General features: G+C 50.9%; 3 protein-coding genes across 3 annotated transcripts in view; 2 read left to right on the forward strand and 1 right to left on the reverse strand.

The window, feature by feature from the left end:
• Nucleotides 1-20612, forward strand: part of LOC137454440 (zinc finger protein 850-like) — a 107579-nt gene that overhangs the window by 40240 nt on the left and 46727 nt on the right.
• On the forward strand, nucleotides 511-1443 carry LOC137454411 (olfactory receptor 14J1-like). The gene has a single exon (XM_068164453.1). It carries the CDS (start codon nucleotides 511-513, stop codon nucleotides 1441-1443), a length of 933 nt encoding a protein of 310 aa, XP_068020554.1.
• LOC137454357 (olfactory receptor 14A16-like) lies at nucleotides 8957-9889 on the reverse strand. The gene has a single exon (XM_068164405.1). The coding sequence runs from the start codon at nucleotides 9887-9889 to the stop codon at nucleotides 8957-8959; it is 933 nt and encodes a 310-aa protein (XP_068020506.1).

Consider the following 20612-nt stretch of genomic DNA (forward strand, 5'->3'; position numbering starts at 1 on the left):
CAGGAAGGCCCAGCTCTGCCACAGGGCACTGGGCAGTGCTGAGCCTTTCCTTGGGGGTCAGCACTCTGTTCCCAGAGTCCTTTGATTCTCTTCAGGAGAGGCTGAGTCCTGCTCTGTCTCTCACAGCTGCACCTCTGGGCTGGGACAGAGAAGAGTTCACAGAACTGTCCTTTGAAGCAGAGCTCTCCTGCTCTCCTCAGAGCACAGAGAGCTGGGGGGGTCCTAAAGGCTAATTTGGGCAGAACATCTGCAAGGCAGCACAGGGGAAAGTGCAAGGCAGAGGGAGCAGCCTGATGGGCACAGTAGCTCCACTGTAGCAGAGCCAAGATGAGTCCTTGGCAGTACATGGCCTGAGCTCCTGCTCCTCACAGCAGCCTCAGCCAGAACAAAGCAGATAACAAAGCCATTTCAGCTGGGGGATTGCTGTGCCCCCTGGAGTGCTTCTTCTCAGAGGAGTCTGTCATCAAATTTTGCTTTCTTTTCTTTCTTAGACATTCCCACAGGCAGCAGATGGCCAACAGCAGCTCCATCACACACTTCCTCCTCCTGCCATTCTCAGGCACAAGGCAGCTGCAGCTCCTGCACTTCTGGCTCTTCCTGGCCATCTACCTGGCTGCCCTGCTGGGCAATGGCCTCATCATCACCACCATAGCCTGGGACCACCACCTCCACACCCCCATGTACTTCTTCCTCCTCAACCTCGCCCTCACTGACCTGGGTGCCATCTCCACCACTGTTCCCAAGTCCATGGCCAATTCCCTGAGGGACACCAGGGACATCTCCTATGCAGGATGTGTTCTCCAGGTCTTCTTTTTAGTATTCCTAATTGGTGCAGAGTATTTTCTCCTCACCACCATGTCCTATGATCGCTATGTTGCCATCTGCAGACCCCTGCACTATGAGACCCTCCTGGGCAGCAGAATTTCTCTCCACCTGGCAGCAGCTGCCTGGGCCTGTGGCTTTCTCTATGCCCTTCTGCATACAGCCAATACACTTTCCCTGCCCCTCTGCCAGGGCAATGCTGTGGAGCAGTTCTTCTGTGAAATCCCCCAGATCCTCAAGCTCTCCTGCTCCACATCCTACCTCAGGGAACTTTGGCTTATTGTGGTCACTGCCTGTTTAGTCTTTGTCTTTTTTGTGTTCATTGTGGTGTCCTATGTGCAGATCTTCAGGGCAGTGCTGAGGATCCCCTCTCAGCAGGGACGCCACAAAGCCTTTGCCACCTGTCTCCCTCACCTGGCTGTGGTCTCCCTGTTTGTCAACACTGTAATCCTTGCCTACCTGAAGCTCTCTTCTATCTCATCCCCATCCCTGGATCTGGTGCTTGCAGTTCTCTACTCAGTGTTGCCTCCAGCCGTGAACCCTCTCATCTACAGCCTGAGGAACCAGGAGCTCAAGGATGCCCTGAGGAAAATGATGACCAGATGCTTTCAGAAGCAATAAACTTTTTGTCCTCTCCTGCAGAGCAGTTCTGATGTCACTCACAATCTGGTTTCTCTCTGGTTGGGTGCTGCTGGTGCTCTTACCCTTGTGAGAATGTTGTTTCCCCACCACAGTCTTTCTTCAGACCATTTCTGATTCAGTGTTGGCCTGTCTGCTGTGACCCAGAGGCTGCAGACGGGAGCAGCTGTGCTCCCTGTGTGTGCAACATGCAAGGAAAAATTCTTCCCATCTAGAAGTTCATAACAGAGACAGAGGAGTCTTGTAAAACTTCCTTTGAATAAAGGGAGAGTCCACAGAACAATTCCCTGTGGGGTCTCTCTCATTGCTGAAGGCACAGCTCCCCTTTCATCCTACATTTCTGGACACGAACCTCCCTCTCCCTTTCCCCACTGGCTCAGGTACTCAGGATTTAGTCTTTCCCAAAACCCCTACTCCATGTCCCACTTCACATGAACCCTCCCTGCTTCATACATCCTATCTTCATTTATATTAGGTTCGGCACTTCCCTGGGTGGAGAAGTTAATATTCAGTAGTCTGTTAAGCTTGTGCTCTGGCCTAAAATTTCAGCAGTTCAGGCTGTGTTCAGTGTCTGCTATCTGCAGACAGACCCCTACTGATTTACAGCAAGGTTCAAGGGGCCCCTTTGTGATTTACATACACATAGAGAAGGTGAACTGTCTGGTTCCTCCCTTTCTCTTCCAACTCCCTCTTAGCCAATTCTTCCTTTGTAAGGACACTCCCTCCTTTTGATCCCATCAATCCCTCCTCTCCCTGCTTTAATAATTGCCTTTACAAAATTCATTCACCATTAACTAAATCCTTTCCTCTTGGCTCATTTCTGATGTTGGTCTGATTTGCAGATACGTCATACTGCTCTTTTTTATAGCCTTTTCAGGCTCACTTGATATGGCTACAACCTGCACCTGCCTGACTGCAGAATAGATAAGCCATATAAACCAGGGTATCAGACATGGTAGAAAGATTAGAGCTGCTGTTGCACAAAGAGAGAAGAATGACACTTGTTTGACCCATGGCCCACCAGGCAACCAAGACAATGTGTCCCATTCCAGTCCTTTCCAGGTTTGGACTGGTCCATGAGCTATTTCCCTGCTGTTGGTGGCTATATTTATTGCTGCCTCCCCATTGTCCTCAATCTTTAGGCACCAATCAGATGGATTAAACTTTCCACATCCACCTCCTTCCTCAGCTAACAGAAAGTCTGGAGAGTCCATTTTGGTGCATTACCTCTCACGCCTGAGTTTGGTGTTTGACTAATAGCACAAAGTACTACTACAAAGTAAAAGTACAAAATAACAACAATAATAATAATAATAATAAAAAAGCAAATTATAAAAAAGAAAGAAAAAATATTTAATATAAAAAACAATTTAACATAATAATAATTTAAAAAAACCCAAACAAATAAACCCCATAAGGATTACTAACAAAAAATAACTATTAACAAAAAACATAAGGATTATTAGCAAAATAGAAATTTACAAAAGTTAAAAATGAAAAATAAGGACAAAATATTAAATACAAAAAAGGTTAAAAAGAAAATAAAAAAGGAAAAAATAAAATAAAATAAAAAAGGAAAAAATAAAATAAAATAAAAAAGGAAAAAATAAAATAAAATAAAAAAGGAAAAAATAAAATAAAATTAAATTTAAAATTAAATAGAAAAGTAATTAAAAGATTAGATTATAAAATAACATTAAAAATTAATTAATACAAGATTAAAGTATGTTAAATAGAATTCAAGAAAAACTAAAAGCTATAACAAAATCAATAAAGATTTAAAAGAAAAATAAAATTATCTTAAAAAAATTAAAAATTATAGACCAAAAAATACAGATAACAACAAAAGAAAAAATATTTAAAAGGCATATTAAAAACATTAATTGCAGTAAAAAGCTTTAATTATATTAAAAATTAGATTATAAAAATTAAATAAAAATAATTAAAATTAAAATTAAAAAATAAAAATTAATTAAAAATGTATTAAAAAATGAAATAAAAATATAAATAAAAAAATGTAAAAAATAAATTTTTTTAAAAGGTAAAAAAATAAAACCAAAACAAAATAAAATTAAAATATTAAAAAATAGATTAAATAAAAAATTAATATATTTAAAAAATGATTAATTTTTAAAATTGAAATAAAAAATATAGAAAATTTAAAAATAGATTAAATAAAGCAAACAATACAAAAATAATTAAAATAGTTTTTAAAAAATATTATAAGATCAAAAACAATAAATTTTAAAAATTGGATTAAAAATTAAAATTAAGAAAAATATTTTAAAATAAAATACTTAAAAATTAAAATTAAAAATAAAATTTAAAAAAATAAAAATAATAAAAACCAAAATTTAATAAAAGTAAAAAATCTATCAAGAAAAAATCAACAAAACAAAAAAAGAGGATGTATATGTTATAGCTAAGGGGGTTTAGTGATAGCAGCAAGAAATGTCTACCCCATGCCAACTGCAATCATCACAACAAACAACGGCAGAGGAATCAAGGCCATGAGCACACAGCATTTCCCATGCAGTCGAACATCGATCACAACAACTGCTATGGTAATCTGGGATCAAAAGCATCACTCAGAAGAATGCACCACAGCACCGTGTGAATTAGGACTGGCTGTTATGATTGTTTAATTGTTGTGTGACTAGAGAAAATGTTCCTATGGATTTCTATGTCACCTCACCAGTTTGCCTTAGTTTTAAATAGTTAATGGGAAAGTCAAAATTCCTTATAACACAACATGCATTCTCATTTTAGGTTAAAAACAAACAAACAAACAAAAGGCCTAGGCCATGAAGTAGCCCAGGGTAAGCCAGGGATGGATCAGGACAGAGAGAAATAGAGAACTGAGAAGTGTCCTTGCTGTGCTGCACCCTTGCTCTCCCAGCCTTGCACTGCTCTCCCTATGGCTTGGGGGTTGGTCACCTCCTGCCAGCTCAGAATTAGAATTAATGGAATAGAATAAACCAGGTTGGAAGAGACCTTCAAGATCATCGCGTCCAACCTATCATCCAACACCACCTAATCATCTGTGCTTGGACCACAGCCAACAGGGAGGTGATAGAAAACATTGGAGGTCAAAACCTTCAGGGTCTGTACAAGTGGCAAAAGATCCCAGCATGATTCAGCATCCAAGGTTCTCCAGCTCAGAGAAACACCTGATGGAAGTCAATGATCTCCCCCTCTAAAAGCAGTGACCCTAAAGCCAGAGTCTTGGAGCTCTCCTGGATCACAGCAGCTGTGTCCAGCATCTCCCCCAGTCAGACATCTCTCAGGCACAACCTGCACCAAGAGCCAGCACCAAGTCAGACTTCTCCAGGCTCAGTTCTTTTGCCCTAAGAATGCCAAAGCTTTGTGAGTGTTTGCCCTGAGCTCCAGCAGAAGGAACCTGAACTCCCGGGCACCCTCTGCCAGCCTCCTCTCCACCACTCTGTGTCTTTGGACAGACACCTTTGCTGTCACCACGGTCAAGGTTTATATCTTGCACTGAACCCAGCCAGCTCTGTCCCTGTATCTTTGTCCTTGGTGCTTCTCTCCAGGCACAGCCATAGAAATAGATTTGAATTCAGGATCCCTTGCAGCCAGTCAGGGTCAGCCTTGTCCTTATCCACTCTGTCATTCAGAGGCTCTTGGATTAGAACACATTCTGCTGAATCACCTTGTAAGCCCCAGGTGGGCAGTGACAGCAATGGTGAGGTTGGGGAGGGTGAGGAGCAAAGTTGTCCATTCAATGTCAGACTGAAGGACAGATGTTCCTGCAAGTGCAGATGTCCTGCTGAGACAGCCTGGGTCAGTGTCACTTGGGGAATTATCATCTCTGCTCTAAACTGAAATGGAGTAAAATATTATATCTTTGACATAAAAAACTGAGCTTTGTGAGGTGCACTTTGAAATCCTGAAGAAGATTGCAGAGACAAAAACATCTCCTCAGGGCACTTGGGAATCATTGCAGGAACCTCAAGTACTGAGAGGAGACTGAAGAAACTTCTTCAGAAGTCAGAAGGAAAACACAAAGTCCCTTGAAGCACTGATTGGCCCCACTGAGGGGCATTACCAACAAAGCCTCCCAAGGGCTCCTTAGAGCAGCTCAGTGGAGGCCATGATTGCAGCAGACAAAGGCAAAGTGCAGGAGAGCAAACTCTGGGTTTGGTTTATGGAGCAGAAAGGCCAAACCCTGACCACAGTGCCTGGGCAGGCAGATCCTGTCCCTCATGTATGGGTCAGGGCTCCCCAGGCGCTGTGGGGTGTGGGGTTTGTGATGCTGAGAGAAGGACAAGGGGATGACAGTCCCCAGCCTTCCTGGGGGTGTTTAAGGAAGCACTGAGGACCCCCTGGTGCCTTAGGAAGTCTCCTCACAGCCCTTGGTGGTGGATGACTGCCACAGTGAGGAAGGCAAAGCCTTGGGTTCTCTTGATGACTTCCAGCCTTGCCAGTGCCCATTGCCATCCCCACCACAGGTTGTCCTACACTGTCCCCCACACTGGGTTTGGTTTCTGCAGCAGAAAGCCCTGACCACAGAGCCTGGGCAGTCAGATGCAGAGAGGCTCAAGCTAAAGTTTCACCTCCCTGGCCTTGGAGGCAGAGCCAACTGCCATAGACAGGAGGAGAAAGACCTCAGTCCTGTTGAGCTTTCAGTCTTGCAGGTGGTGCTACACTGCCCCATGCCTGCAGCTCTTTCCCTTCATGCTCTTGACACCCATCTTGCTTTCCTAGCAGCTCTCAGCATCACATTTCTGTACCCTCCCTGCTCTGTCTGTTCTCCATGGCCATTTCTTGAAACACATAGCCAGGGCCTCTTGGACCATGAGGATCCCCTCTGAGTGACTTTTCTTTGTCCTCACCTCCACTCTGAACCCTAAAATTTGCACTCTATGGAGGTTTTCTTCCCTTCCCACAACCACCAGATGCTCCATCATCACCAGATTTCAATCAGGTGCACACTGCATCTGTAATGCCCTGAACTGGGACTTCACCAGGTTCCAGAAGCCCCAGTCCCTCAGGCTGTCCACCCCAGTCCTTGCAGATATCCTCTGAAGCTTCTCAGGATCGTCAAAACACCTTCAGAGCAGGAGGTCCATAACCAGACACTAAGAATCCAGATGTGGCCACAGCAGTGCTGAGTGCAGGGGAGGACAACTCTCTGTCTGGGTGGCCACACTCCTCCTACCACAGCCCAGCTGCACTTGGCCTTCTTCACTTTGCTCAGGCTCTGCTCCAGCCCAGGCCATTGGCAATGGTCGCTGCCAGAGGCCTTTCTGCCTGAGCAAAAAACAGAACCTCCAGCTCCAAAGCAACAGCCAAGGCACCTCCCTGCTGCTTCCTCTCAGCTTGGCAGGCACAAGGGATGGCACAGTCCCCAGCCCAGCCCTGGGCTTGCTGCTGGCCAATGACACAAAGGGATTGGATTTTGCAGTGACCTCAAACTCACCTCATGGCCATGTGGCTCCTCCTGCCCTAGTTGCTCCTCAGCCATCCCTGATGTCCCAATGCTGGCCCAAGGCCTCAGCCTGCTTGTGGCCTGGCAGCTGAGCAGCCACAAGAAACCTCTGCATGGGCTTCCAAGGCAGGTCCCTGCTGCTGCCTTGCAGCTTCTCCAGCAGCCACAGCCAAGCCCTGTCCCTGCTGCTGTCCCCTCAGGCCCTCAGGTGGCAGGGAGTTGACAACCCAGCTCCAGGGCTCTTCCTGCAGGGGCCACCAGCTGCTTAGGGACAGGGAGTCACATAAGTCCCTTACCCACCACATGCCTTCTGCTGGCCTGTTGGGGACTCTGGCACCTGGGAGGCCAAAAGCACAGAGGCCAGGAAGGAGTCAGGGGCTGCCCTCTCAGTTGCTGCAGCAAGAAGTGACCTCCCAGTCCCTTTCCTGCCCTCTCCCTGCTGCTACCCTCTCAGCTGCAGAGCCAGCAGTGACCTCTCAGCCCCTGCCCAGCCTTGTGGCTGCTGCTGTGCAGGAGATCCTGAGGCACAGATGAGCTGCCCATGGCATTGCCACCCATCTGCTCCTGGTGTCCATTAGCTGCTCAGCCACAGTTCACTTCCTGCTCTTCTTCCAAGGCCATGAGGCTGCTCTGAGAGTTCCCCTCCCCTGCCCTGTGCCAGAGGCCAAGCAGAATCCCTCAAGAGTGGGGGGGGATGCAGGTGAGGAGACAGAGCAGAGGATGGAGGACTGGGGCTGAGGTGTCAATATTGGGGCTGAGGGATCAGATCTGTCCTTCAAGTCTGTGGTTCAGGCCAAGGCTGAAGAGAGGCTTTGGTGTCCTGCTGAGGGTGCTGGATAGGGCTGAGGGGAGAACCAGCTCTGAGTTGCACAGCTTGGGCTGGGGATCTGTTGAGGGTTGGGGTAAAGGGCAAGGCCTCAATGGCAAGAGTAATGGCCTGGACCAGGATGAACAATGATTACAAAGTCAGGGTCAGAGGTAGGTGTGGGAGAGGCTGAGTTGGGATGGGTGAGTTGAGGAATGAGCTCACTGCCTGTGAGTTAGAGCAGGGGACTGGATTCAGGGGAGGAGCAGGGATGGTGGGGACTGATTAGAGTGTGAGGGGTCCAGGCTGTACTGTGAGGCAATCAGAGGATGGATTTTTTATTGGGGCAAGGCCTAATGTGTATTTGGAGGGATTAAAGGGATCCTGTTTGGAGTCAGGCAGGGCCCAGACAGTACTGGGAGGGCATGAGGGTGTGCAGTTTGTACTGGAATGGATGCATTCAGTACTGGGAAGGAAGCCAAGGGATACATTCTGTGCTGGGATGGGACAAGACTATAGAGGAAGAAGACAATATGAGCTAGCTTTTACAGGGATGAGACCACATCTGTACTGGGAGGGGTTAAAGGACTAATATTTGGCTGAGTCTATACTGGAAGGGGGTCAGGGTATCCAGTTTGAAGTAGGTGCAGTCTGTAATTGGAGGGGGTTGGGGTATGAAGGCATGAGAAGACCTCCTGTTCTGACGGCAGTGCTGCTCTGGAGCACAGCTCTATCCAACAAGCAGCCCTGGCCTCTCCCTGGCTATAGTCCCAGCACTGCCACACAGAAGCAAAATGCTCAAGCTGCCAGAGCACTCAGGCCTTGCCCCAGCACAGAGGCTCAGCAGGAGAGGGTGGAAGGGCAGAAAGAGCAGCTGAGGACAGCCCAAGCTCTGGGGCTCCCTGGCACTGCTGCTGTGCTGGGACTCTGCCCCTGCACCTCTGCACACAGGCACTGCCCTGCAGCTCCACAGAAGCATTGGAAGAAGGAACACAGAGAAACAACTCCCTGCAGGGTACTTTATTGTGTTGAACAGACAGAGGGAGCACAGCTCCTCATGTCTGCAGCCTCTGGGTCACAGCAGACAGGACAACACTGAACCAGAAATGGTCTGAAGAAAGACATTTGTGTGGGAACAACATTCTCACAAGGGGAACAGCCCCAGCAGCAGCCAGAATTCGAGCAGCCAGGCTCGGTCTGCACTGAGTGGCATCAGAACTGCTCTGCAGAAGACAAAGAGTTTATTGCTTCTGAAAGCATCCAGGGATCAGCTGGCTCAGAGCAGCCTTGAGCTCCTGGTTCCTCAGGCTGTAGATGAGGGGGTTCACTGCTGGGGGCACCACTGAGTACAGAACTGACACCACCACATCTAGGAATGCAAAGGAGACAGAGGAAGGCTTCAAGTAGGCAAACATGCCAGTGCTTGTAACCAGGGAGACCACAGCCAGGTGAGGGAGGCAGGTGGCAAAGGCTTTGTGGCGTCCCTGCTGAGAGGGGATCCTCAGCACTGCCCTGAAGATCTCCACATAGGACACCACAATGAACACAAAACAGACAAAGTATAAACAGGCACCAACCACAAGAAGCCAAAGTTCCCTGAGGTAGGATGTGGAGCAGGAGAGCTTGAGGATCTGGGGTACTTCACAGAAGAACTGGTGCACAGCATTGCCCTGGCAGAGGGGCAGGGAAAATGTATTGGCTGTGCACAGCAGAGCATAGAGAACCCCACAGACCCAGGCAGCTGCTGCCATGTGGAGACAAACTCTGCTGCCCAGAAGGGTCTCATAGTGCAGGGGTCTGCAGATGGCAATGTAGCGATCGTAGGACATGGTGGTGAGAAGAAAATACTCTGCTGAAATGAAAAAGGGAAAGAGAAAGACCTGAGCAACACATCCTGCATAGGAGATGTCCCTGGTGTCCCTCAGGGAATTGGCCATGGACTTGGGGACTGTGGTGGAGATGCAGCCCAGGTCAAGGAGGGCAAGGTTGAGAAGGAAGAAGTACATGGGGGTGTGGAGGTGGTGGTCCCAGGCTATGGTGGTGATGATGAGGCCATTGCCCAGCAGGGCAGCCAGGTAGATGGCCAGGAAGAGGCAGAAGTGCAGGAGCTGCAGCTGCCTTGTGCCTGGGAATGGCAGGAGGAGGAAGTGGGTGATGGAGCTGCTGTTGGCCATCTGCTTCCTCTGGCCATGGAGACCTGTCCAAGGAGGAGAAGGCAGTGACAAGTTAGGGCACACTTCTCTCAGGCTCATTGTAAGCCCTGTCCCTGAGCTGCATGAGGAATGGATCAGCTCATTACCCATCACTACCAACCAGGGATGGTTCATCCCAGCTTCAAATGCAGCAGAGACCCAGAATTGCCATGAAGATTCCTCTGGTGTCTGAACAGAAAGTCACCAACAGCCCAATCCCAGGGAATGAGAGTCCCATGGAGAGGTGGAGAACCAGGGACCAGCTCTGCAGTGCTGCAGAGACAGTGAAGGGAAGAGACAAAGGCAGAGGGGCTGGGGGTGAAGCCTTCTCCTTACCCAGCTCTGCTCTCTGCAGCTCACAGGATGGAACTGAAGAGCTTTCATCCTTTTATTTGCACACTCCAGGAGCCTTCAGATGAATGTCAGCTGCCAAGGTTGTGACTCCTGACGTGGAGCCCATAGCTTTGAGGGCACTGCCCCTGCTAGGTAGAAGAAGAGAACAAAATGTTGCATTGGGAAATGTGTCTGCAGTGCAGAGAATGGCACAGAGGTGCCTGATCCCCCTTGCCAGGGCAGCTCTGCCACCCTCTCCCCACCCTGCCCAAGTCCCTGCTGCCAACACTTGTCCCTGCCAGAAGCTGCATCTCTGTGCCCAGCTCTCCTCCCTGTCCCTGCTGACAGAGCTCATCCCACCTGCTGTGTGCTGAGCTCTGCCCTGCAGACCCCTCCCAGCAGCAGGACACAGCCCAGGGGCAGCTCTGGGTGTGCAGGGGCTCAGGAGCAAATCAAAGGCTGATGAGAGTCTTCTCCAGAGTGGAGAAACAAACTCTAGTATCACACAGCCCACCCAGCACACCAAGGGGATCAACATTCAAAGCCAAGACTCCTTCCCTTCCAGCAAAATGCTGCCTTGATGCTCCTCTGGAAAGCCTCCTCAGAAATGCCCAGGGGGGAGCCAGGACTGTGAGCAGCTCTGGCCAGCACAGCTCCCTCCCCACAGCAGAAGGACCCTGCCCTGCCCTGCCCTGCCCTGCCCTGCCAGGACTGTCTCCTGCCACTCACAGCTTCTCCCCACAGCACTGTGTGGAGCTCCCTGGGCAGGCTGAGAGCTGAGCCTGGCAGGCAGCACAGTCCCTGCCCTAGCACACAGCCCCTGGGCCGCAGGGACCCTGCTCTGAAGGACAGCCCTGACCACCCCTGCCTGCACCCCAGGGCTCCACAGCTCTTCAGAAAAGCCTGAAAAGAGCCTCTGCACAGGAAGATTTCCTTCCAGCCCCCAGCAGCTGTGGCTGTGCCAGCTTTAGGAGATGCCTCTAGGAGCTGCACCTGCACTGCCCTGCTCCCACAGACTCACCATGTCAGTGCCTGCAGTGACTTCTCCTCCTGTCAGCTCTCAGTCACCCTCCTGGACACCTCCAAGCTCTCTCTGCCTTCCTCATCTCGCTGAGATCCACTGACAGTGCCCTCAGCCCTGCTATGCAGAGCAGAGGAGCTGCTCCTGGGCAGAGCTGACACTTTTCATTGCTGCCTACTTTCCAGCAGCTCCTTCCAGCCATGGAGCTCAGCCCAGCTGAGCAGCAGAGGACAAACCCAAGGGCATTTTAATGACCCTCTGGTGGCTTTGGTGCCAGGTAAACATCAGAGACTGAGAGGGAGATGATGAAACCTCTCCAGAAGTTGAAGTCACTTTCAAACTCTGAAGTTTCTTCTCTTGTTGATGGGTCCCAGTGAGGACACTGCTGGGAAAGTGTCTCCAGGTTGTGGTTAGAGCAGAGAAGTGGAGGCAGTGCTGAGAGGTCAGGACAAGCAGAGGAAGATGTCTCTGATGCTGAGCAAACCTGGAGGTGTTTCATCAATGCAAAGGGTCAAGCCCTGAGCCCTGGTTCCTGAACAGGCAGATCCTGTCCCTCACTCACTCCTTGGGGTTCTTCCTGGAGCAGTGAGGTGTGGAGAGGACCAATGCCATGGGCAGGACTATGGCACAACCCCTCCCAGGCTCCTGAGGATGGACAAGGAGGCAATGAGGCCCCAGGGCTGCAAGGAGGAGTTGTCTCCTCAGAGGCATCAGTGGCACAGACCACAGCCAGAACCAAAGGCATGAAGAGCTTGGCTCTGCCAGGAGCCTTTCAGCTCTTCCACAGCCCTCTGTCATCTGCCCCTCAGGCTGTCCTCTGCTGCTGCATCAGCTGAGCCTCTTTCCCTGCAGGCTGTAGTCACCCAGCCAGCTGCCCCACCTTGCTGGCACCTTCCTTTGCTGCTCTCTCTCCATCCTCCCTGGGTGTTCCTTGAAACTCCAAGCCTTGGAGTGCTTCAGGCTCCTGCTGGGGGATGTCTTGCAGTGACATTTCTTTCTCCTCATCTCCAGTCTGGACCTCCCCAGCTGCACTTTGTGGCTTTGTTTCTTTCTCTTGCACTTTGTCAATGTGCAGAAAAGTTTCTCCATGTCTCAAACCACTCCCCAAGCACTCTCAGGCTACTCTGATCTTGTCCTCATTCTTCACACTACTGAGCCCATGGCCTTCAGCCTCTACCTACTAGTTATGTACTTGAGGCCTCCCAAGCACATCTTGGGAGATCTCTGGGCACTCTCCAAGGTCTTTGTAGATGGAGATGTGGTGCTCATAGGACAACAAAGAGACTTTTGACCAAGTGCTGTAGTGGGTGGACAAGGGGAAGTGGTTTTGAACTGAAAGAGGAGACTAAGATTGCATAGAAGAAAGAAATGTTTTGCAAGGAGGGTGGCAGGAGACTGGAACAGGTTGCCCAGAGAAGGGGATGTCCATCCCTGGAAGTCTCCAAAGTCAGGAGTTTCAGCAACCCAACCTAGTGGGAGATGTCCCTGGCCATGGTCAGGGTGTTGGACTCAATGCTCTGTTCCATCTCTGCCAATCCAAACCATTCCAGGATTCCTTGATTCCAATATCCCCAACCCTTTCTCCAGAGGGCTGCAGCTACCTCCCTACACCATGGGGATGTTTGCATCTCCCCTAGGCCCCTGCACCCCCATACAAAGGAAATTGTTGCCATTCCTGGCTATGAATGGCAATGGCTTGGGCAAATCCACTCCAATCCCAAAGGCACCTCCCTCAGAAGGGAAAGCAGCAGTGAGTTCTGCTGAGACAGGAGGAGAATCTGAGACATTGGAATTAATTGGATGGAATTCAGCAAAGGGAACAGAGATGTCAACAGGTTCAGTTTGGTGCCAAGGGTCACTCTCTCACCTTCACCATGGGAGAATCCTGCAGAGGAAAATCAGTTTGGGGGAGGATTAGAAAGATTGTGAAAGGAAAATCTCCTTGGGGCTGGAACGATTTTACATGGAGCCTGGGAAGAAAGGCCTCAAGGAAGCCCTTCTGTTGCCTCACAAGGCTCTGAATGGACTCCCTCACTCTCTCAACAACTTGAGAGAGAAGCCTGTCTGGGGTTAAATTCAATCCTAGTGCCAGACTCAGTCCCTGGTTTATGACTCAGAGTGTTTGGGTGCAGGGATTTCAGGGGCAGTGCTTTCCCAAGGCACTGTGGCTCCTGTAGAACTTGAAGGCAGCAGCAGCAGCAGTTTGAAATCCCTTCAACAGTCCTGGTGAATCATGAGCTCAGGCTGTGGGATTTCATAGCAACACTTAACAAGTCAAACCCCAACAGCTGGTTACAATCAATGCAGGGATTTAGATCAGGATTCCACAGGCTTTGACCCACGGTCCCCATCTTGAGGTCCAACAGCTCAGGAGATGTGAGGAGAGAAGCTGCCAGGGGAGACTGAAGCTAAATGTGTTTGTGTAGCTCAGCCTTCTCCTCATGTGTTGTTACCAGCTGTCCAGTCTGACTCATCACAGAGGACATCCTTCCTTTGACTTTTGTTCTCTGGCTGGCAGGCCTGGAGAATCTGCTTCTTGTTCTTTGCATGCCTAGGAAGGTTCAGCTCCAGCCATAGCTTGGCCTTCCTGACCCCATGTGGGGAAGGCACATTATGCCCAGAATTATGCCCAGATACTGAAACTTGTCCCAGCACGTGGACAAGTTCCCCCTTCTTTCATGAGGAGAGCAAAAGCCAAGGTGGCACAGACCCCTGCACACCTCCATGGCATGGGATGCTGGTGCCAATACCAAGCATGGCATAACTCCAGCTTCACACCTCTCATAGGCTGCAGCCGGTTGTTTATGAGAGTTCCCATTGGCCATTGGCCACTTGTTTGTCCAGGGCTCTTCTCTTTCTACCTCCACACTCTCCTGCTGAGTCCCTGTGTTGGGACAAGGCCTGAGTGCTCTGGCAGCTTGGGCACCATCCTGCTGCGTGGCAGTCCCATGACTACAGGCAGATACAGGCCATGGGAACCTCTTTGGCTCAGATGACCTCCACAAGAGCAGTTCCACACAGACAGGTGATCTGCTTGGGGCAGTGCCTGAAGGCTTAGGTCTTCTTCCAAAGTTTCCTTCAAGAGCATGCCCAAGAAATTGTCAAACAGATGCAAACAGCAGGGAACAGCTAAAGTGTGTGAGTGTGCAGGGCTGGGGCACACAGCAGCATCCTCACCCAGCCAGGCCTCCTGCAAGTGACCTGAAGGATCAGCAGAGAAGGCTCTGGACTGTGTCTGTGTTCACTGGACACCCTGGGGAAGCTGTCCCAGGGCAGTCATCCTAGACTGGGCTTCACAACCACTGTTTCCAGCAGCAGCCTCACACTCAGCTTGGATAGACTCTTTGTCCCTCCACAGGAGGACATGGCCTCAGGAGGTCAGCAGTGCCTGTTTGCATTGTGCAGATGAGATGTCAGCAGATGAGCTGAGGTGAACCTGAGTGAGCACAAACACCATCAGCTATTGCTGGGGGTGCCAAGGCACTGGAGGTGTGAGAAGCCTCCCAGCCTCTGGCAAGGGCAGCAGGAGGCCAGGGAGACTCTCCACTGCTGCAGGACAGGGTCTGTGTGAGTGATGGGGAAAGACTCTGTCTCTGAACATCCCACACTCCATTAGGGGTCCACCAGGACAGCTCAGATGTGGACACCTGACAGAGCTGGGACATTGCTGTGTGTCACTCCAGAACGAATCCTACTGGCCCAGGGAGATTCATCTCAGATGTCTTGGGCAGGCTGCGGTCTGCTCACATCACCCTTGCTGGACTGTGCCCTGAGATGTGCACAGAGCCATCCAAGAGTTTCTGGGCTCCTTGGAAAAGGCCTCTTCAAGAACACCAAAAAGGAGGGTGGGGAACATTGCAGGCTGGTCACCCTCAGCACAGTGCCTGGGAAGGTGAAGGCTCAAACACCTTTGCAGCCATTTGCAGGCCCTTGCAGGACAAGAGAGGTATTGCTGAAGCCATATGGGTATGGACAAGAAGGGGATGTTTTGTCCCTGGACATTAGCCAGCGCTTTGCCATGGTCTCCCATAGCCTCCTTAGAGCCAGACTGCTGAGAGCTGGAGTGCAGACATGGATGAGGTGGTGGCTGGGTGGTGGATGAAACCCAAATGTCACCAGTGGAGAGTCCTCCTTTCAGACACTTCCCAGTGGCATCCCTCAGGGCAAGCCCTTGGGCCAGCACTGGGGAATGTCTTCATGAACTCCCTGCACCATCTGAGCCAGGGCCTTTGCAGCTCCTCTGGAGATGAAGCCAAACTGGGTAGAGGCCTTGAGGGACCTCATCTGCTTAACCCTGCCCTGAGCAGGATCATTGGACAAGAGGAAGTGCAGGAGTCTGCTGCCCAACTGCAACAGGACAGAGCCAGCAGCTTCTCCACTCAGACCCTTGGTAGGAAATCTCCCAGATGGATCTGGTGAAACTTGGATCTGCTCAGGCTCTGGCCACAAGGAGGCTGAGGGCTGAGTGTGCAATCCTGTGCTCAGTTGTGTCTCAGGAACTCACCATTCAGTAGGAAGACAAGGACTGGGAAGGGGGAGGTGAGGCCACTTCTGCCTCCTGAGAGAATTGGCCAACAGCAGGAACACAGCTGGGAAAGGGACTGTGAGGTCAGTTGTGTCTGCAGGAGCTGTTAGGGCAGCCCTGGGCTCATGGCTGGCAGATGGGCACAGTGATCTGGGAGATGCCCTCTGCCAAAGGGCCTGGGCTGACTGCAGGAAGGGGCTGATGGGTTGGTTGCTGTGTCTCTGCTGCCTGAGTACCTGATGGGACAGCAGCAGGCACAGGGCTTGGTGCTGTCTATGCAAGAAACTGCAAGGCCAGCAGCCTTGGGAGCTCCTGGTGAGGTAGGAAAGAGCAGGAGAGAGGAACACTGCCAGATGGTGCAGCCTGGCAGGTGGAGACGGGCCATGAGGATCAAGAAACCTCCCTCAAAGGGTAGTGCTGTGGCCTGGGAAGTTCTCCAGCATGAGTCTGGGATCAGCCCTTCTCTTTGTGTCCCAAGGAGCAGAGTGTGAGTGTGGGCAGGTGTCAGTGAAGGCATGGAAAGGCCAAGGTGGGGAAGTGAGATGAGTGTCTGCAGCCTGCAGGGCAGGAGAAGCAGCTGTGAGACAGTGCAGGACAAAGCTGTGGTAGAGCTGGCAAAGGCCAATGGCAGTGGTGGGAGTGATGAAGAGAAGCCAAGGCTGTGCGCTCTTGACTCTGGCAATTCTCTGCCCCCAAGGCCTGTGAGGAGATGTTGTCCTAAGGCACTGGGAGGGCCTCACTGCCTCTTTCCACAGCCCCAGGAAGGCTGGGGACTGTCAGGCCCTTGTCCTCCACTCAGCATCACAAATCCTACAGGGATCCTAAAGGAAGGCTGGAGAGGAACTTTTCATGAGAGTGTCTGGTGACAGGACAGGAGGGAAAGGTTTGAAGGTGAGGAAAAGGAGGTTTAGACTGGGTCTTAGGAAGAAAGTTCTTCAGTATGAAGGTTGTGGGACTCTAGAATAGGCTGCCCAGATAGGATGACCTCTCCTGAGGGTGTTGAAGGCCAGGCTGGATGAGGCCTTGAGCAGCTGAGTCTATTGGAGAGGCATCCCTGCCTATGGCAGGGAGGTTGGAGCAGAGGAGCTCTGAGGTCCCTTCCAACCTAGGCCATGCTATGCTGCTATGAAACCCACACCCCACCCCCACTGCACCTGAAGAGCCTTGACCCACATATGAGGGACAGGATCTGCCTGCCCAGGGGCTGTGCTCAGGCCTTGGCCTTTGTGCTGCAGAAAGCAGAGCCAGAGTTTGCTCTCCTGCACTTTGCCTTTGTCTGCTGCAATCACAGCCTCTCCTGAGCTGCTCTAACGAGTCCCTGGGGAAGCTTTGGCAGTAACAAGCCTCAGTGGGGCCAATCAATGCTTCAAGGTACTTTGTGTTTTGCTTCTTGCTTCTTGCCCAGTTTCTTCACTCTTCTCTCAGTACCTGAGGTTCATGGAATGATCCCCAAGTGCCCTAAGGAGCTCTTTGCGTCTTTGTTGTTGACTTCCAGATTTCAAAGTGCACCTCACAAAGGTCAGATTTTGATGGCAAACTCTTTGATTCTTTCTCAGATGAGGGCAGAGGTGACAGCAGCATCCACCAAGCCAGAATGATGCAAGGTGTCTGCTCAGGAGGTCTTGACTGGGAGGAGAAGCTGTCCTTTGAGGGCTGACATTGAGTGGACAACTTTGCTCCTCACCCTCCCCAACCTCCCCATTTCTGTCACTGCCCACCTTGGCCTTACATCCCTGCTCCTTGCATCAGACTTCTCCACTGCTCTCTGCAGCTGGAGCTCACTGCTCTATGGCACCAGCTGCCCCCTGCTCTCCTTAGAGAGCTGCCTGCACACAGCCACAGAGAATTGTTGCTCTTTGGAAGCTAAGCAAAGTGAAGGCTGAGAAAGTTCCTTCAGCAATCCAAGCCCTCTGGAACCATCTGCTCAGCACAAGCTGTCTCTCAGCAGCTTGCCTGTCCACAAGGCTGAGGCAAAGCCAACAAGTTCTGCCATGGCTGTGATTTCTCAGCCAGTCAAGAGTTCTTGAGAGTGAGAAGCAGAGGAAAAGGTTGGATCCTAGCAGCCCTTCCTCATGAACCAATCCTGAATTCAAATCTCTTTCTATGGCTGTGCCTGGAGAGCAGCACCAAGCACACAGACACAGGGACAGAGCTGGCTGCCTCCAGTTGAACATTGTGATGTCGTGATATGGTGACAGCAAAGGTGTTTGTCCAAAGACACAGAGAGGTGGAGAGGTGGCTGGCAGAGAGGCTGCCCTGGAGTTCAGTTTCCTTCTGCTGCAGCTCAGGGCAAACACTCACAAAGCTTCAACAGTCTCTGAGGATCAGACCCGAGCCTGGAGAAGTCTGACTTGGTGCTGGCCCTTGGTGCAGGTTGTGCCTGAGAGATGTCTGAGTGGGGGAGATGCTGGACACAGCTGCTGTGATCCAGGAGAACTCCAAGGCTCTGGCTTTAGAGTCGCTGGTTTTAGAGGTGGAGATCATTGACTTTCATCAAGTGTTTCTCTGAGCTGGAGAACCTTGGATGCTGAATCATCCTGGGATCTTTTGCCACTTGCACAGACCCTGAAGTTTTTGACCTCTAAAGTTTTCTATCACCTGATTGTTGGCTGTGATCCAAGCACAGATGCACTGAGCTGGCAGGACGTGACTAACCCCCAAGCCATAGGGAGAGCAGTGCAAGTCTGGGAGAGCCCTGGTCAGGGCTGAGTCATTCCTTGCAGGTCAGTCCTCTCCTCTGAACCGTTTGCTTCTCTCTGCCTGGGCTCATATCCTGCTCTTCTCTCCATCAGCCCTGCTCCTCTGTGCTGGGCAGGAACAAAGTTTGCAGACCTGCTCCTTGCAACAGGCCTGAAGGTAAAGAACCCAACTTTGGAACAGCAGCAAGATCCCAGGCTCCAGCTGACCCCTGAGCACCACCCAACCTTCTCCAGACCCTTCTCCCAAAACACACTTCACTTGTGGAGCTTTGAGGGTCATTGGCTATGATGGGAATTTAGGAGTTCATCTCCCTGACCCCCAGGTGATCAGGTATCAGTTGTATGGGCAGAGGGGGATGGTTGGGATGGCTACATCCTGGGGGTGTCAGCCCCATCAGCACTACAACCAGAGGACTCAGCACAGGAGTTAGGGCTCTGATCCCTCCATTGCAAGAAGTCACACACAGTGTCCTTACTTCTCAGTCACTTGGTCCCCAAGAATTTGTTCAAGAGCACAGGGGTGACCATTCCTCTCAGCAGCATGGCCTCCCAGAAGGACCTGGACAAGATCTTGGAGGAGAAGAATATCCTGGAGAATAATTTGAAGGAGCCAAATCTCGGCCTTGAGGAAGAGGAGAAGTGGTTGATGAAGACATGGATGAGGACAGCAAGGATGAAGTATATGAGGATTAGGAGGAGGGTGACAATAATTATGAGGACAAAGGGGATGATGTGGAAGAAGAGGAGGATGATATGGAATAGGACAAATAACAGAAGGAGGAGGAATATGAAGAGGAGGAAGATGGGAAACCCATATCATCCGCTCTGTGACACCCAAGCAGCCACATTAGTGCCCTGAGGGTGGGCAAAGCTTCCCACCCAGCTACTGGAGCTGCTGAAGCCCCACTGCCCCCAGCCCAGTGCCCAACCCTCTGTCTATGGTTACTACAGCAAGAGCTTCACCTTCAGCTCCAACCTCATCCGGCACTGCTGCGTCCACAGCCAGAAGCAGCTGCACCTCTGAGCTGCCTGAGGCCAAAGCTCCACCCAGATGGCCACCCTCAGCCAGCACCGCTGCACCCACACGGTGCCAGCCCTTCTCCTGCACAGGTTGCAGCAAGGGTTTCATCCACAGCTCCTCCCTCACCTGGCATATTCACCCCCACACCGGTGACCAGCGTGCCCCAGGGGACACAGCAATACACCGACCCCAGCACTGCCAGGCCAAATGTGACCCCCCGGGGGGGTCTTCTTACAGGCATTTCACACCTTCTTTCCTCAGAAGCAAATGTGTCTCTGCCCTTCTCAAAACCAGCCAGTGCTGAGGTGAGTAATGACAGTGCTGAGTCAGCACAGCCAGTGCCACCACTGCAGCTGGGCTGGGATTTGGCTGTTTGTTCAGTATCACTAAGGTTGGAAGAGACCTCAAAGATCATCGAGTCCAACCTGTCACCACAGACCTCATGACTAGAGTAGGGAGGACACTACTGCCCACTGCAGGCTTGAACTCACGACCTTCCCATTAAGGGTCTTATGCACTACCAACTGAGCCACATGCTGTCAACTGTCAAATGTTCCTCAACAGTTTGGGTTTCCTAGAGGTAAAAGAAAAACCTCATCCCAAGGATAATGCCTAATTAGAATGGAAACCCCAACCCTAATAAAGTATCACCTTTGGAAGCGAGGGGAGGCAACCCACAGAATGTTTAAGGATGTTGCTAGGTCTTGTAGGAAGAGAATTAGGGAGGCAAAAGCACACTTGGAGCTTAAACTGGCCTCTACTGTGAAGGACAACAAAAAGTCCTTCTATAAATACATTAATAGTAAGAGGAAGGGGAAGGAAAACCTCCACTCCTTGGTGGATACGGAGGGGAACATTGTAACCAAGGATAAGGAAAAGGCAGAGATACTTAACACCTTCTTTGCCTCAATTTTTACTAGAAGGGCAGAACGTCTTCCTGACAGCTGGCCTGCAGAGCTAGCAGAAGGAGCCAGGGAGCTGCACAGTTTCCCTATGTTCCATGAGGCGGTGGTTGGAACTCTCCTTAGCAGCTTGGATCCCCACAAGTCCATGGGACCAGATGGGATTCATCCTAGGGTGCTGAGAGAGCTGGCAGATGAGCTGGC

Source organism: Melanerpes formicivorus, unplaced genomic scaffold (genome assembly GCF_026170545.1).
Source record: "Melanerpes formicivorus ecotype bairdi unplaced genomic scaffold, bMelFor1.0.p_v2 SCAF_80, whole genome shotgun sequence".
Classification (NCBI taxonomy): domain Eukaryota; kingdom Metazoa; phylum Chordata; class Aves; order Piciformes; family Picidae; genus Melanerpes; species Melanerpes formicivorus.